Below are 18043 nucleotides of genomic sequence, written 5' to 3' on the forward strand. Positions count from 1 at the left end.
ACACACACACACACACACACACACACACACACATACACACAGAGCTGACACAGCACTCTTGACTTTGTCTAGTGAGCCAAAACATACATCCACCTGGAAGGAAGCAGGGAGGCCACGCAGGATCCCAGTGTCCTGGTTAATATGTGCTCGCTCTCTCTCTCTCTCTCTCTCTCTCTCTCTCTCTCTCTCTCACACACACACACACACACACACGAGCACGCACACTTGTAAAAGTATATCAACCACTGAAACACTGAAACATTAACTTTCATTTGGCAAGCACAGATCATTTAGTAGTAAAAAAAACATGTGATGAAAGACAACAGTCACACTCAATATCACACTATGACACGTGTCAGTAAATCTTTACCACTGTCATTTTTTCGGCTTTTTTTTTAAATTCTGTTAGTCAGCAGGATTACAGAAAAACTACTGACCTGATTTTCATTCAACTTGGTGTAAAGGTAAGGCAAGGGTAAAGGATGAAAACATTAAAATTTGGAGCAGATCCAAACAACAGAACATTTTTGCAGATTGTTTTTATCATGTCATGCTGAACTTTTGTAATCAGGTTTTTTTTAAAACAAGACTTCTAAAAAAAATCTTTGTTTCAGATCCTCGCAAAAAACAACAACATAAGAAATCCAACAACAAATCAAACCATGATGATTTCAATATATTCAAATGAGAATAATGTTAAAATAATAATTCCATCCAATATTGCAGATATCATATTGCAACTCAAACTTTGATATTTTTCCAGATTGTGGAGCCCTAACTATTATCAGTCTCTCTAAAACACTTATTTGTACACGTATGTGTTGTTTTTTTGTGTATGTAAACTGTGACACAAAGTCGCCATCTTAATATTCACAAAACACACTTGAACGTTGGCTCCAAATAAACCACCAACTTAAAAAAAAATGTAAACACATCGGCCGGACAACTTGCCACAAGTATGCACACGCATACTCACCAACCCACGCACCCACCTGCGCACACACACTGCACACACCACACACACACACACAGAGGATTATCTAAGGTATGTGTGTGTCTGGAGGTCGTCTCTGTGGCCTGAGGAAGCAGCTGCTGCGCGGCCGGGCCGTCCACGGAGACAGAAGAATGCATTCTGACCTCTTTTCTTGGACAGAGCGCCGCGCCTCGCCCTCCCCCACCAGCCACAGGACGGCGTTTTCTACTAATCCTGCGGTGGGTTTCACTAAAGCCAAGTCTGAGGCGGCCAGACAGGTGGACGCTTGACCCCTCTCACCTGGGATTCCCCTCAGGACAGACACACTGTCTGTCCTTGGCATGTTCCCTGTCAAATGTTACAGCTAACCAACTTTCTGATATATTGAGGGCATTACCTGCAAAGTTCCCCTAAAACATCCCGACAACAACCAGGCGTCATGCAGTCACATGGCTCCTGTTACACTTCTTTCAAAACAGAGAAACATGCAACATGAGGAGCAACAAAACAGCATTTTAGCATTATGTCTTTGAAACTTTATCTTTCAGCAGCGCAAATATTGCAGACTCAGGGAACCCTGACAACAATAAGTTTGTTTCAGAAAAGTATAATCAATCACGATTGTGATTAGGACGCTGACAGGGCTGCACAATGACAAAAATATGCAATATTTACATTGTTAAATAATGCCATAAGGATATTATTGGTAATAACTAAACAGAACAGTTCTGCTGGTTTCGGTATACTGCTAAGATCCAACAAATTGCTTGTTGAATTTTAAAAAATGATTTTGAAAATTGTTTTATTGATCAAATTGAACACTGAACTAAAGACAAAAAGGCACCTACTGTATAAAAAACTGATTGTTACATTTTAAAGTGCACTTTTCTACTGATACTTTCACAATGTGTTTATTGTGCAAGTTGACATCACAATGATGATTTTCAATGACGATATACACAATATATATTTTCAGTGCAGTAAAAGTCCTGTTTAATATATTTCTTTGTCATGGCTAACAGTTTCCACTTCTTTTTTATCATACTCAGATTAATAAAGACGTAATGATAACATTTGATAACAAATGGCGCTTGTGTTACATTACAACTCAGGAAACTCCAAGATAAACTTCTGGCACAGAATTAAAACATGGAAATGTCTGCGAAACAAAGAACGGATGGACTAAAACTATAAAATATACTTGTCAAGAGAAGACAACTATGATATCAAGAGTATGTAAAATATTTGAAGGATATGGCAGGTGTGTGTGAGACAATAAAATGCAGCAATAGACATACATTCGTGAAAGTGTTGTTTTCAGGCTCCCAACACCCTTTTCAAGTTCAAATTCTAGCACTTTTTTTAAGCATTTTCAAGCTTTACAAGCACATCACAGCTGTGGTAATTTACATATCTATATACAGTACATATAGTACAGGATACTGATTATTTCACTTCTTCATCCCATAGATGATATTGTGCTATGAACAACCAAAAGTTTCATGCTTCAGAATAAGTCACCTGTTTGTAAGTTTACTTCCTGTCCTATAATTTTGGAAGCCTTAAAAACACCACATTAAAATTAGTTTTCAAGGATTTTCCATTACCCATTGGAACCCTGTATTTTGCCTATTTAAACCCACTTATCAAACCAAAAATCATCAATAAAAATAAAGATGGAGAAACTGACTTTTTCGCTTCTAAACTCACCAGACAAGCTATGCAGCTCGTCTCAATAGAGCCAAACCAAACCTTAACTGACTCACTCACGCTCTCTTTTTCTCTCACAAAAACAAGCACTGTTGCCTGACAGTGTTCCCCTGTAATGGGACTGATCAAAGCACCTCCTCCCTGCTTGTGGCCGTGCGTTTACCTGCCCACAGCCGCCCACGGGAAACCAAAACCCTCCAACACAGCAACTTTAAAAGCCTCAGCTGTGAAATAACTGCATTATTCAAATCCGTACAGGCACTTGAGCAAAGACAACATCAGCCGAGACCTCATTAATTCATGTCCATCCCCGGGAAAAAACCTTTGAACACCATTCAAAACCATCACAGCGTCAGTGCGGGTAACAAAACATACAGTGAGATTTATTGTGTTGGGCACTCTTCCTTTCTCAGCTGCTGAAATATCTGTTTCTTTAACTCTCTGTACTACGAATGTGTGCGATAAGTCAACTAGTCGAGAAGTTTTCTTCATATTGTTCTTATTTTTGACTGTTTGCTGAGTGTTTTCTTACTGTAAGACTAGTCGACTAGTCTCAGTTTAAACTGAAGTTTAAACTTCAGTTTAAAGGGAAATTAGTCATTAGGACCCACTGGGGGGCTTGAAAAGCATGCTTTCTTTCAGCATTTATCACAGACAAAAACTGCATAAACAGACATTGTTGCCGGATTGTTTCTACAGTCCTTAAAAGGTACATGGGTGATGAATGTTTTCATCAGGAAAAATTTCCAATTTAAGATTGAAATATTAATTTTTTATGAAAATCACTTCATTTTACAGGTCTCATTTAAAATGTTGCCAACAATAAACTGTTTGCACTACTAGGATATTATTTTTTTTAAAACAGAAAATCCTATGCTCTTCAGTGCAACTGTGAAGCCATGGATCACTCAGCTGAGACCAAAAATCACGTGACAAAAATGCAGTGAAACTTGGACTTAGCTGCAGGCTGTTTACACAGAGCAGAGAGGAGAGGACAAGAGAGGTTGTACATTTGTAGTTCAATATGTATAGCATGAGAAGCACACATTTTTGACAATTTTGCTTAAACTTGCAAGCACTTGGAAAAATGTTGCATATATAGATTACATTTTATTCATTTTGTTTAAATTCTGAAAGAAATTCAACTAGTTATTTTTCTTTTTTATGATCTATAGCATTATAACTGAGGTGTGCTGCGAATAATACATTTTTGAGTTCTTCCTACTTTAGCCATGATTGTGTTGTTTCCGTAGGAGGTGCAGGACTTACATATTGCAGTGAAATACAAGACTGGAGTGAGTAAAATGTGACAGGAGCAAAAAAAAACACATAAAAACCCCCTGAAACTGCCTGGGGATAAGAAAGTTAATATAACTCTTGAGTAAATAACTTACTATGTGAAGAAGCTTCAGGACATCCACAAACCTGAAACACAAGCAAAAATATGTCCGTTAAAATACAGCACATTTGCACTTTTCAAGCACAGATAATATTCAGCATTTCAGGTTCATTATAAAACCACTCACACTTTCTCGGAGCTCATGATCTCCTGGGCGATGTGCACCACCTTCTTCCTCTTCATCTCGTCCTCCTGCTGCAAGAAGAGGAACACAAACAGTTCAGCAAGGCTACAGAAATGCCAACAGCGACTGTACTTTTACCAAAACACATCACTGGTCACCCACAGGCTCGCTGCAGATCACCATGATCACTCGGATCCTGTTTCGCTCTGTAAGACCATCAGGATTGAGTTTACAGCCGTCCAAACAACAGCTCAATCAGGCCGAAAAGTAGAGCAGCAACCTTTCCCTTCTCCGTCTCCTTCTCCTCTCCCTGTGTCTTTCTCTTGGTGTGTGTTGTTGAATGGTAATGGGGCGGTCTTTCAATGACTTAATTTGGACAGCGGCCTTGGCCCCCTGGCTTGACTGAAATGTCCTACTGGTCCTATCGGAGCCTGTATTTGTGATACCCTGGAGGTTTGTGGGGCATCAGACACAGGTGCTGACAGTATCACAGAGCGGGTCACGCAGGACAAAGAAAGAAAAAAAAAAAAGCTCATTGAGAGAGCTATTCCTGAACCTGTAGCCCTTCTGTGTTTGCTCCCCCCCCCCCCCCTTCTACACACACACACACACACACACACACACACACACACTTCTGGAGAGCTGTAACGAACACACTTGGCAGCCAACATGCACACAATCTCCAGTGGCTGCAGTGACAGTTTAGTCACCGGCGGCGATATGAGACATTCATTGTAATCCGTGAAACGCTCTGCCAGTTTCACACGCTGGCATCAGCTCTTTTTTTCCATAAAAGTTACTCTGGTGTTCCACTTTTTTAGGAACTAGTAACATTTCTGTAGCATTTTCCTCGTCTCTAAAGTGTGGATAAAAGCAGCCACATTAAAGCAGTGGTTTCCAACATGGAGTTCAGGAACCTCAAAGGGGTCACATGATGAATCTGAGGGGTCAAACCATGTCTGTTACACAAGCAGAATTTTAATTCTTTATTTTTAAGGCTGCCTCCTCTTTGTCGACTAAGATTTATTAAGTCCATTTCTTGTTTTTTTAATGCTTTCTTCCATCCTGAATTACTTATTTCCAATAAACTTATCAGCACATCTCTGGTAAACACTAGGTTTAAAGTGCTGCTTTTGCATAATTCTTTGTATGTTTTACACATCTGTCTATTAAATTAACTAATTGATTAGTCAACACAATCCAATCATAAGTCAACTAAGAAATTCTTTAGTAGAGTACAGCTCTAGTTTGCTTGTTTTTTTACTCCTAGCAAACATTTGCTTCTAAGAGTACATTTGTGTGACTTTTTGACCAAAAAAGACAAATAATTGTGAAGAATGTTTTATATAATTGCAAATGTAATATGGTTCGGTCACTAAAATGGACATTTAAAAATATGTATGTAATTTCATAAACAAAGCAAAGAATTGATTCCCCAACAACACAACGGTCAGATTAATCAATCATTAAAAAGAATCATTATTTGCAGCCCTAACTGGAATCACTTGGATAATATAAACGCATTATTGTGTGAGAAAATCAGGTACAAATCTTTTCTTTCTCCTTTTTTTTTAACCTGATAATGGTCTAATGACCGAAACCTCGTAAACAATAAAATGTAATGCAAGAAATTGACAGTGTTCAGTAGTTTTCTCTCTTTTTGTTTCTTGAAAAACATAATATTTTCCTGGAAGAACTCCAAAACTACACTCTTGGTCAAATACATGCACCTAAGTCTTCTACAAAGCTTGGGGAATTTGACTTCTTCATCACAATTAATAGATCACAATTAATTGTTTAATTAAAAATTAATTAATGCTTTAATTGCTTTAAAAAAGCAAAATCATGTTTCCTGACAGCACACAGAAGTGTGACAAATGAAAAAACAACAGTCTCATGTTTTTAAATGTGTAACCTGTTCTGCAAGTAGACTTTGCATCATAGAGAACCTATGTTTCAAGCAGTTTCAAGCACTTTATGCAAAATCCAAGCACTGGTGGAAACTAGAGGTTGTCGGTACAGGAAAACTTAACCCATAAGAACCCACGGTGACACGGGTGTCACAAACATTGTATGTTCTAGTAATGTTCATGTATGTTTTCTCAAGTACATAAGTGTGTTTTTTAGTGTTCTACAGCTACAGTAGCTTGTTGAGAAGCCGTCCAATGAGGCAGTGTTATTTATATTTATTTATTCTCCATTTATTATTATTTTGTTACTTAAACAAATCTGAAATGGATTTTGTTGTCTAACAGCACTATTAAAGTCACAATTTGGATATATGTTATGGAGATGAAAACAAAAAAAAGGCAGATGGTTATTTGTTTTTATTTATTGTTGATTTAATATTATTTTGTTACTTAAAAACAAATCTAAAAAATAATTTATTGTTAAACAGCACTATTTATGACACAATTTTGATGAATGTTGTGGAGATGCAAAGAAAAAGGCAGATTTGTGTTTCTGTAAGCAGAAAAGGTGTCCAGTTTATTCATTTTAAAATAAGATATATCATAAGGTCCACTTGGTGTGTGGTATATCCCCCTTAATTTTCCCTTTTACGGATTACTAGCTCTGGGTTCTTATGGGTTACATTTCAATGGTTTAACTGCTGGCCTAAACAAGTATAGAACTGATCCGTCATCAGATGCTGGCAAACGTTTCAGTTTCAATTTTATTCATACCTGATTAGTTTATCACTTTATAGCCGGTGCTGTGTAAAGAGCGAGGTGATTACCTGTTTGTCTGCCACGTCCAGCTGCTCCTTGCTGGAGGTGGAGCTGTTGTCCTCTTCGTCCGAACTGTGGATCTCCTCCTCCTCAGAGTGGACGTCCTGCCCCAGCCAGCCGCTGCAGACACCACACATTCAACACAACAAACACAGATTAAATGACACACGTAACAGAATTTACCTTTGCTTTAGAGGGAATGTTTTTAAGTGTGTGAGTTCAGAAAAACCCTCCCTGGACAAATACAGATTATGATTTTGTGCAAGAGGTGGACTTGATGTTAAACTGAGCACACTTAATCTTTACTTACAAGAATATGAGTCAGTAGAAGGGCGAGACGCCTTCAGAGGTCTTGTACAATAATGGAAAATATTGATTACATTATGACAACATCTGCAGTGTGACAATAGGAATCATTTCAACATTTTCACTCCAGGGGTTTAAAGAAAATGCAAACAGGTTGAGCAGAATTTTAAGATGTGAGATAAAACAAAGAAAAGACTAGATTGACTGATTAATAAAGGGATTTAGTCACAGATAGAGGATTGGGTTACAAACACCCCCTTAAATATGCTAAAAACATATCTGATGTTTGCTATTGTTATTACTAATAAAGCTCAAACAGTTGGGACTATTATGCCCCCTGAACCCCACAATCTGCAGTTTTTATCATTACATTTTTTTTCATAAAATCACACCATTAAAGCTATTAATTGTAAAAACATGAATTATGGCAATCCAGCATTATATCATACACTGACTTTCCGTACTGAGGTTGATATGATAATATAATTTTACAATAATTTGTTTTGACTCATTTCAAACTAGGGGTGTCAAGATATACCAGAATAGGGATATGATGAAATATTGGAATTAATGTCAGGTAATAATACATATTATTGTAGAAATAATCCAGATAATTTACTATTTATTTCATACTTTTGTACGATTATTGTTACAGACTATTTCTCTACCTTGCTTCACTCATATTTTGGGTGTAATTCATTTGCAAGAAAAAGAGACAAAACGCACAATAAACAAAGATTAATTTTACTGATGGCAATTTTAAAACATTGAATCAAGATAATATCATTATTGTGAATTCTTTTGGCCACAATAATCATGTACTGAAAATCTAATATTGTGACAGCCCTATTTCAAACAAACTTATCAAAGAAAAACAGGATGTGCCATGCAACAAAGAACATTTCATGATATATAGTGATGTGTTTTGATTGTACTGTTGATTTCAGCCTTCTGTCCAGTCCTAAATATTGTTATTATGTTTTAGGTGGGCCTACATCCCCGATACTTTTCCTTACTTAGCACTAAACCCTGCATCTTTCTAAACCCGCTGCTGCTGCTGGCAGCGGGACAACATGCCGGCTCTGCTCTACCCACAGAAAGTGTTGTGTGCCAGGTTAGTACAAGCAGCAACATGTGTTTGTGTGTCACCAATGTTTTGATCTTTTCTCAACAATTAAGCTGTCTGATTTCAAAGAGTGGGAGTTAATGTGTTTTCATTTTGCCTCCTTTAGCCTTGTCTTTCCCTTTTCTCCACTACTCTCTGTGAAGACGCTTGTAGATGTTGGCAAAAAGAGTGATGGCTCAGAATAAATATTAGATAGGAAAGACTGTGGGACTCCAAAAATTCTCACATTTCCTTTCACTCTCATCAGCAATAGCCCACTCTCTCCACTTCCTTGTTTTTCTTACGTGCCTCCCGACAGTTTCTTTTACCTAAATCGTAACACACACTCCCTCGTCCTCCCCTTTCCCCCCCCAACTTCTTTCTCCCTTATGCTTTTTCTATAGCGGAGCATTCCAACACACTGGATCAGGCACAGAGCGCCACTTGTTTACAGCCTGAGGCTACTTACATAAACTTAACAGGCTCAGATGCCTGGGAAACACTACAGATTCCCTCGCTTCCCTCTTTCTCCTCTCCGGCACTGAAACAGCCTGCTAACCACTCCGCATACCAGACAGAATTAAGAAGCAGGGTACATCTTAATTGTTTTTAACGGCTGATTTCACGCCAGTGTGCCTCATCGTCACCTAACGTGGCCTCGACTTCATCACTCGTAGTGCCACGGGCTGACAGAGGAAACAACAGTCTCATCATTACTCATCACAACAGTCTGGGCCTCATATCAAGAACACAGTGGCTCAATGGGATCTTAAAGGAATAGTTCAGATTTTTTTTTCAAGTAGGGTTTTTTATAAGGAACGGGTGTATTACAACCCTGATTCCTAAAAAGTTTAGATGCCACGGAAAAATTGCAATAATTTGCATATCCTTTGCCACCTACATTAATTTTAATACATTACTAAGCCAAGATATCTAATGCTCAAACAGATAAACTTTTGTTTTTTTGTAAATATATATGTTCATTCTGAATTTGATGCATTCTGTTTTTATTCACATTTAACAGTGTCCCAACTGTTTTAGAAACTGGGTTTTACTTACAGTGGATGGCGGTTGATTTTTGGCCTGTGTCAATATTGCGATAATATTATAGTTTTTTTTTAAAGGCGTTGTATGAGATACATATCCATACACAATGTATTACAGCCCCTATTCCAAAAAAAAGCCGGGACTCCTTGAAAAGCATAATAAAAAACAGAAATCCTTTACAACCTACAATTAGTTGGATACATTACAAAGCCAAGATATCTAAAGCTCAAACTGAGAAACTTTCGTTTTTTTGTAAATAATATAATATGTGCATTCTGAATGTGTTGCATTCTGTTTTTATTCACATTGAACACAGTGTCCCAACTTTTTTGTTATCTGGGTTGTACCTTCAGTAGTTGGCGGTTAATTTTTGATCTGTATCAATATTACCTACATTCAATTGAATACATAAGAAAAAACAAGATATCTAATGCTCAAACTGAAGCTTTTGTTTTTTTTTTCTATATTTTGAGCTATGTAAATATTGCGCAGGTATTGTTGGATTATTTTATTTGATAAATAATCCTCTTGTTAATATAATGACTACTGCCTTATTCACATTACATGACTCTGAAGTGGTCCGATGGCTGTACTCTTCACACTACACAACTTGTTGTCTTGTATGGGAGTCTTTTTGGTTTTGGTTTTCACACCACATGACTGACCAGCGATGGAGGTCACACTACAAGATGTTTCACCAGGAGGAATCACTGATGAGTATTTATGTTGATGAGCGGGTCAATCTGACGTGGGTCGGGTGGATTCAAGTTTTATACTGTCTATGGTTCAAACTTACGAGAAAATAACACTTGTTCAGGCCATTGGGTCAATAAGTTGTGAATAAATTAATTGGATTCAAGTTTTATACTGTCTATGGTTCAAACTTACTAGAAAATAACACTTGTTCAGGCCATTGGGTCAATAAGTTGTGAATAAATTAATTGGATTCAAGTTTTATACTGTCTATGGTTCAAACTTACTAGAAAATAACACTTGTTCAGGCCATTGGGTCAATAAGTTGTGAATAAATTAAAAATGACTAGAGAAACAGTTTTCTCCCAACACACCCAAAGACACCAAAACAATGTTGAATATTACATTGCCTTGGCTGTAGCTCCATGACAGATAAAAATATTTTGCCTGCTAGTTATCTGGAATATGTCACTGATGAATCTGCGAGGCCCCCAGCTAAAATGGGGATTGTTGCTCACAGAATTGAGCTGCAAGTAGGGTTGTCAAAAGTAGCGATACTCAAAAAAGTATCGATACTAAAACGTTGCATCCGGATACAATACTCATTTTCAAAAGTATCAAGTATCTGAAGCTTGTTATCATAGTTGCAGTTTCTTTTTGCACAACTTTTGCACAATTTTACTATAAATATTTAACCAGTGGTTCTGTTCATTTTTACATGTTTACATTTTTCTTGTTAATAAAAATTTTTCTGTTAAATTTTGGGGTCTTTGTTTTTATCCTTGTGGTATCGAAAATGGTATCGAGTATCGAATATTTTTCTGAGTATCGGTATCAAGTTGAAAATTTTAGTATCGTGACAACCCTAGCTGCAAGACGGCAAAGTCAGGTAGTGTGAACAAGCTGTATGTCAGTAAAGGCAGATAACAACAGAACAGCTTAAGAGTCTGTAAGTTCAAAAAATTGCATCACTTTACTGTACTGGTGCCTTTAAAACACACTTACATTTTTTTTGCATTTATGCCATACTATCCAAAATCTAATCTCATATCTCAATATCAATATAATTTATATTATCTACAGCATATTGCATAGCCCTTGTTGGAGCCCAGTTTCTCTTTAATAAAGAGCTTATTCTTTTGCCAAATTGTGTGACTGCCATTTCAATATCTGTGGAAAAAAAAACATAATAAATAATGAATGAGTACATTTCTTGGTGAACTTTGGTGAACTTAGACTCTTTGTCTCAGGAAAAGAAACAAACTGGATCATGAAACAACAAGTTATAAAGCTGTTCATCGCTGGAGGAGGTTTTGTAGTAATAACTGTTTTTATGCGTTTGTTGCTGATTTTCCCACGATAAATCATGTGCTGTTTATTTTAAAAGATAATGTTTTGTTCATTGTACGTCAAGACTGTGTCCCCATCTTTATCTTCAACTGGAATACTTTGTTTTACATGAAAAAACGCCCTCTATGTCTAACCCCCTGCAAACTGCTGCTTTTCCTCACGTGATTTAAGAGATGATTTACTTGAGAACAAAACTCACTTCAGAGACACAGAGGAGAAAAATGGAGTGATGAGGTTAGGAAGAGGCTAAACACAGTGCGAGGGCGTGCAGGCCGAGGAGGAGGAGGCTGGTGGTTGCTGGAGGTTTATTTTCCCTGTTCTAGAGAGCTGTGTGGCGTTTCTGCGATTCTCAGACATTTCCTGCCCTGGCCACTGAAAATAACCCACAGGAAAACAGGCCGACCTGCAGCACATCAATGCTCCATTCAAATTCAATGCCACTGGCTCAAAGGCTGACTTTCACACTGTTGTAAATGCAAACCGCTAATGTCACCTGTTCAACCTGTCGCACGCAGCGGTTCCCACACTGAAGCTACGGGTCACCTGAAATTACAGGGAGGCAGCAAGTGTAGTAGAGCAGCTCTGGAACTCGGCCTACATCAACTCCTGTTCTCACAAACACAAGCTGCCATTGTTCACAGCATAAAAATGGCTCTTTTCTTCAACTCAACTGGGAAATTCATTGATAACTGCTGCTAAAACGATGTTTTACATTTAAAATATAATGAGATTATTCTGACTCAGATGTTGAATACTATTTCGATAAAAGATCTGGAAATCAAGAACCGATTCCGGTTGAGAACTGGTTCCAAGTTGTCCAATTGTTCTGAGAGCTCATCAATTCTTATTATTGATACCGGCATGTTCTTCTGAAAGTCGTGCATTGCATCAAACTCCTGTTTCTACGCTGTTGGCAACTTGCAACAACCACCATGACAACCGCCATAGAGGAGAGGAAGAAATGGTTCAAAGCGTGCTTATTGTCCATAAAATGATAATTTCATGTAAGGGTGGAATCAGCAGCAATATGCTGAAAGATCTTTCTATTCAACATGGGCTTAAGTTCCCAGGATTCCATGTATTTGACACTCTATGCACAAGTGTGACTGCCTAATGGTATGTCTGTTTATGACTGTTTAGGAATTAATAAGGGAATCTATAAAAAAAACTGACCAACAAACAGGATTAATAATATTTTCGGTAACAATAAAATTTGATCAGTTCCCATCCCTACTGTTCAACTGGATCAACTTGAGTATAAACCATTTAAGTGCTATAACAATTGGTTCATCTATAAGTTGGTCAATAAGAAATCAACCTTTGTTATCTGATGAGTGATTTAAGTCATTTGGGAGGGAAAAAACACGCCCCTTTTGGGAAGTTTGTGTCAGCAGGATTACAGAAAAACTACAGGCGCAATTTTTATGAAACTTGGTGGAAGGAAAAGGTATGGGCCAAGGAGGAACCCAAGAAAATTCAGAATGGATTTCAATCACAAATTATCTTTCACTTTTGTTCACAAAGCAATATAGGGCATGGCCTTGGCAAAGGTCTGTACTCTTCTAGTTGGTTTGATTTTTCAGACTGACAGAAAGACATCTCAACGTCAGTAATAGAAATAATCATTATTTGTTCACAAACTTCTAAATATGCAAAATACTGTACCTCTCATATTCATGTTCGTTGCACCTGTGATATGGATCCTGCACTTCATAGATGTCTGAATCGGCTCCATCAGAGTCATGTGACCAGCCCAGCCTCGCACTGTGAAACGGCAGGTTCATGTACTCTGGGATCTCCTCATACAGAGGAACGTTCTCGTACTCCACTGACTCCTCTTCATTTTCTCCGCACAGATCAGACTCCACTATGCAGCTGGTGGGCCGCTCCAGGCTCCTCTCCCCCCGGTGTGAGTCCACGCTGGTACAGTCCAATGACTGCCCTCCTTTGGCCAGCAGCTTTGGCAGCATCTTGACAGACAGCCGGAGCTCCAGCAGCTTCCGGAAAGAGAGGCTCCTCTTGTGGGAGTCGCCCCGGGTCGCCAGGTCGGCTGCAGAGAAGGACTGCGCCCTCTGCTTGCCCCCCAGTGCTGGAGCTCGGCTCTTCGGCGGCACGCTGCTTCTGGTGGGCATCTGCCGGCTGAAGAAGGTCACGCAGGGTCGGGAGAAGCGCCAGGATGTTTTCTCCTGAGGAGGCGCGGGCAGCTCTCTCATCGGGGTGTTGGCATGTGGAGGTGCAGGAGGGCAGATGGAGGGTGGAGGGGGTGCTGGCAGGCTGTGTCTTTGGGGTTTCCTGGGAGGTGCTCTCGGTGACTGCTGATCCTCGGCAGAAAACGATTTCCTCGAGTTAGCCAGAGCAGGGTGACAGCCCAGTTTTATCTGCTTGGGGAGGCTGTGAGTGATCGGGTAGCGCTCAAAGTCGCCGTAGCCGTCTTCTTCATCCTCCTCCACTCTGTGGTACTCGCCTTCTTTATTGTGGCTCATTGAGTCAGCATGTGAGAGCTGGACTAAGGAGTGGGAGTAGTTTTTGTCAAGAGAGGGAGGCATGTGGATTGTTCTGTGAAGGCGAGGGGAAAGGGAGGTCTGCCGAGGCGGTGGGACGGGTGCGTTAGTCTCATCATCTCCCAAACCTGAGTCTTTTTGGGCTAAAAGGTCATCACATGTGTCCTGTTTAAGCTCCTCGCCATCTGAACTTAGAGACAGACCAGCTAGACTCAGTTTCCCCTCCTCCTCTCGCATCTCAAGCCCCTGTTTTTGTTCCTCCACCAGCTGATCCTGGGCACTACCCTCCACGCCATCCTGCCTCACCAGGGCCGGCTTTTTAAATTTGCGTGGGTGAGGGACCGGGAGAGGCTTACTGGGGGCAGCAGGGACCTGTAGATCGGGGTGTAACCTGGTTGGAGGTGCTATGCTGATAGGCTCACTGGGTTCTAACTGAAAGGATTCAGCAGAGGACTCGTGAGGAAGGATACTTTGGGAGAAAATGATGCTGCCTGCAACATCACAGGCTGACGTGAAGTCTGTTGAATCTGTGTTTTCAGTCTGTACATCTGCTTTTGAATCATCAGGCTCAGCAACAGCACTTTCCTGATGTTTTACAGGCTCTGAAGCTTTCTGCTCCTCAGTCCTTTGTGCCTCTTTGTTAATCAATCCCCTCTCCAGGTGTCTCTGTCTTTGAGGTTTATCCCTGGGCTTTTTGCTAATCCCTCCACCTTCACCCCTCTCTGCAGCTACTCCCTCCTCCCGGTGGTTCTCTGCTTTCCCCTGTGGCCCTGTCCCTGTGTGTCCATCTGTAGAAATCCCATTCTGCAACAGCTCTTTGTGCAAATCGCTCACAATCTCAGTTGTATCTCCGTTTCCCAGATGCTGGCACTGGGAACAGTCCTGGAGCCCACAGGAGCAGGTGGGAATGATGTAATCCGAGTCACGTTTGCTGGTCTCTGATAAAATCCCATTCCTGGAGTTAAGAAGTGAGAGGCTATCGCCCAAAGCTTCCTGCTGTTCCTGAGATAGGATAAGGGGGTCGCTGGGTTTGGGTGGCGGGGGTGAAACAGGGGGAGACGAGGCTTTGGGAATGCATGGTTTGGGGGCAACAGCCGGTTTTGTCCTCTTCAGAGTCGCAGGGGAAGGTTGGGAGACGGCTGAAGACTGGGAGAGGAGACCTGGTTTGGGGGCGATGGGCGGGGGAGAGGGTTTGGTGGTAGCAGGGAGTTTAGGTTTGGGAGCTAATGGAGGCTTCTTCACACCTGCACGTAAAAGAGAGGAATTTTACTGAAAAGTCAAACAGCATTTACTCACACTTCCTTTCAAATGAATCATGCAGCATCAGCACAGCACTTAAAAGCATGCTTCATCCACACCACCAAGAATAAAAGCCTGGACAGCTGCACACTGCGGTTAAAGCTCAGGTCAAAGGGTCACTCTTAGGGTCAGAGGGGAAGAAGTTGGGTTGAAGTTACGTGTGAAATAAATTGAGGGATCAAAATGACTTTGTTTAAAAACAGACTGAAGAAACTCTTGTTACATCTGCTTAACCATGCTGATTTTTTTACGAAGTAATTATCTGATAAATGAGCACTGAAAGCTCACATTTCACATGTGGCGGCAAAAACAAAGTGAAACAAGATTATTCACTTCAGGTTCAAAATTAAATTTGTCCCCTCTTTCCTGTTTATGAAAGAGCTTGGCATGGCTTTACTTCTCCTCTAAATTAAATTGTATAAACTACAGCAGCAGCAAACAATGTTAGAAAAATAATGGGTATATCTCTGTTGTGTCATCTGACAGTTTGCTTTCTTGTTTTGGAGCCATGTGTTGTTGTCAGAACTGAGTTACACACATAGTGGATTGTATTGTATGTATTCTTCCTTTCCCAACATGGAACTAGTTATCTACTATAAATACTAATATTTTTAGTTATCTACTGTAAATACTAATACTTTCCTAATATTTGAAGTTAATTAGACAGACAGGATATCCCTGATTAGCCTGGTGTAATAAAGTTTAAATTAAAAAAAAGTCTCTACACTAATAAAAAGCTGTGAATTGAGATTGTAGGCGATATTTTCCGCTCTACTGGCTGAAACTCTTGGCTGGCAGACACCACGAGAAGTGGAGTCATCGAGCGGATGTTTCCGAAAAGGCCAACGACCAAAAACCGCTCTGCCCCCAATACATGCTGCTCTGCCGTTGCAGAAAGCGCCTGGTTCCAAACTCTGTTAAAAAACCATTAGGTATAAAGTAATTGGGCTTTAAAACAAAAGTACTTAGAGTATCGGATAGTAATTAACAGTGGATATTATAATTGAGAACCATTTTTCAATTCGGCATACATCTTGTATAAGAAAAGTTCAACTTTATGAAGTAGTTTACCCTGATCTATATAAAAAAATCACATGGATAGCGCTAATAAGCAATGAGAATCAATGTAAAACTTTACCAAAAAGTTACTTGGTCTCTTTATCTATGAGCCGAATTTGCCAGCACATGCTAATGATACCATAACATTTCATAAAATATGTCCCAAGCGATATCAACCTCAGAATAAGCGAAGTAACAATAAACGGTCTGAGTTTTGGCCGGAGTCTGGTCTTATGTTTTCACTATAAAACGCAACGCCAGGTATCTGGACTCAAACTGCTCATCTCAAGGAAAGACAAACAATCATAATAACTCTAACGTACATTTCCTGTGCCACTTCCTCTTTATCCAGGTAAATGTTAACTGTTTTTTATGAGATGTTAACACTGCAGCTTAAACCTCAGAAGTCCAGGAGATTTTGGTTCAAATTTGTCAACTTCCTATGCACTCATTTCTGTCTCTGTTTAGCATCTTTCAGTCTGTCCTTACATCATATGTATGGCTCCTTTTTTCTCCACACAAACTTGGATATGTCGCTATCAGTCAGATTTTTCTTTTTATTTCAAATAAAGTATAAAGCTGCCAGGAACCCAAAATACAAACAAAAGACACATGGGTCTGTGGAAATGTACCATTATAACAGCAGAAAAATAAATAAAAAATAAAAACTACAAAACAGTCTATTTACATGTAAAATAAAAATAGTAATAGTTTCCATTGTAGAAAGAAAATTCACATTTTAAAAATGGTCTAGAAACATAAATGGCACACTGCGAAAGCTCCTATGATTGCAGTTTCAACTGGCTTTCTCAGCTTGTCTACATATCATATATAAATAAAGTTATTACTGTAAATAAAACGTGTATTTTCAATAAATAGATGGACTCCAGAGGGTTAATATTGAGTCCGACTTGTTGCATCAACAGCAGGACAGATGTTTTAAGACAAAGGATTTAACCCCCTCCAGCTGCAACAGTAGCTGTGATTTCAAACGGAACGAGACATTTTTGATTGTGAGTTATGATGGGTTGCTTTTAGAAAGTACTCAAACTGAGGTCGAGCCTGTCTTCTTTTATATCTTTTTGAAAGCTGTTATTAAGAAAAACTGTAATTAACTGTGGCTGAGTAAAAATAGAGTGGATGCTACCGTCCGCTATAACGTTCAAAATCACACAGTTTAACTACTGTCTGCCAAAAAACTAAATAAGTATCTGTGTTTAGTTTTCAAAAGGCGCTTGCACAGCAGGATTTCTGCTAAGTTAAGTTATAGCTCCCCCACGAAACAAACCTGTGCTCATGACTCCCGACTTGCTCCTTTCTCCATGAGTAAATTTACTTTCAATGGAATTGCGAGAAAATCTGCGTTTTAGCCTCCTTCGACACCATTGTCAGTTTGAACGCCGCTTCAGGGAGAAAACATGCATATTATCCATCGCTGTTGCTCCTTATCTCGCCAGCGGATGCACGGATAAACTCTTTACGTCTGTTAGTTTTTCCATTTTTCCCGAAGTTTTTCAGCCACGGTGCTTTTCCCAACAACGTCAAGTACGACACAACAAGAAAACACAGTTCCGCTTATCCCCTTCAAAATAAAACTACCACTGGAGAGAATATGGCGCAGTCGCTCTAATGCGACTAGAATCGTAGTAGTAAGCATGAAAATATGTTAAACTGTTTATATATTTATTTATTTTTAACCAAGTATTTATTGCTGTTCATATGTATTTACACATCTTTTAGTTTATATC

At 39.4% G+C, this 18043-nt stretch overlaps 1 protein-coding gene across 1 annotated transcript in view; it reads right to left on the bottom strand.

Moving 5' to 3' along the window:
- Positions 1-17848, bottom strand: part of fgd6 (FYVE, RhoGEF and PH domain containing 6) — a 32587-nt gene extending 14739 nt beyond the window's left edge. Inside the window, exons 1-5 of the mRNA XM_059325902.1 lie at positions 17584-17848; positions 13102-15181; positions 6944-7055; positions 4210-4277; positions 4078-4108 (exon numbers count right to left, since the gene is read on the bottom strand). Coding sequence (XP_059181885.1) covers positions 4078-4108; positions 4210-4277; positions 6944-7055; positions 13102-15181; positions 17584-17593 — 2301 coding nt within the window. The 5' untranslated portion in view covers positions 17594-17848. The remainder of the gene's footprint in view (positions 1-4077; positions 4109-4209; positions 4278-6943; positions 7056-13101; positions 15182-17583) is intronic.
- Positions 17849-18043: the final 195 nt, after the last annotated feature.

The sequence above is a fragment of the Centropristis striata genome, chromosome 22 (genome assembly GCF_030273125.1).
Source record: "Centropristis striata isolate RG_2023a ecotype Rhode Island chromosome 22, C.striata_1.0, whole genome shotgun sequence".
Taxonomy (NCBI): domain Eukaryota; kingdom Metazoa; phylum Chordata; class Actinopteri; order Perciformes; family Serranidae; genus Centropristis; species Centropristis striata.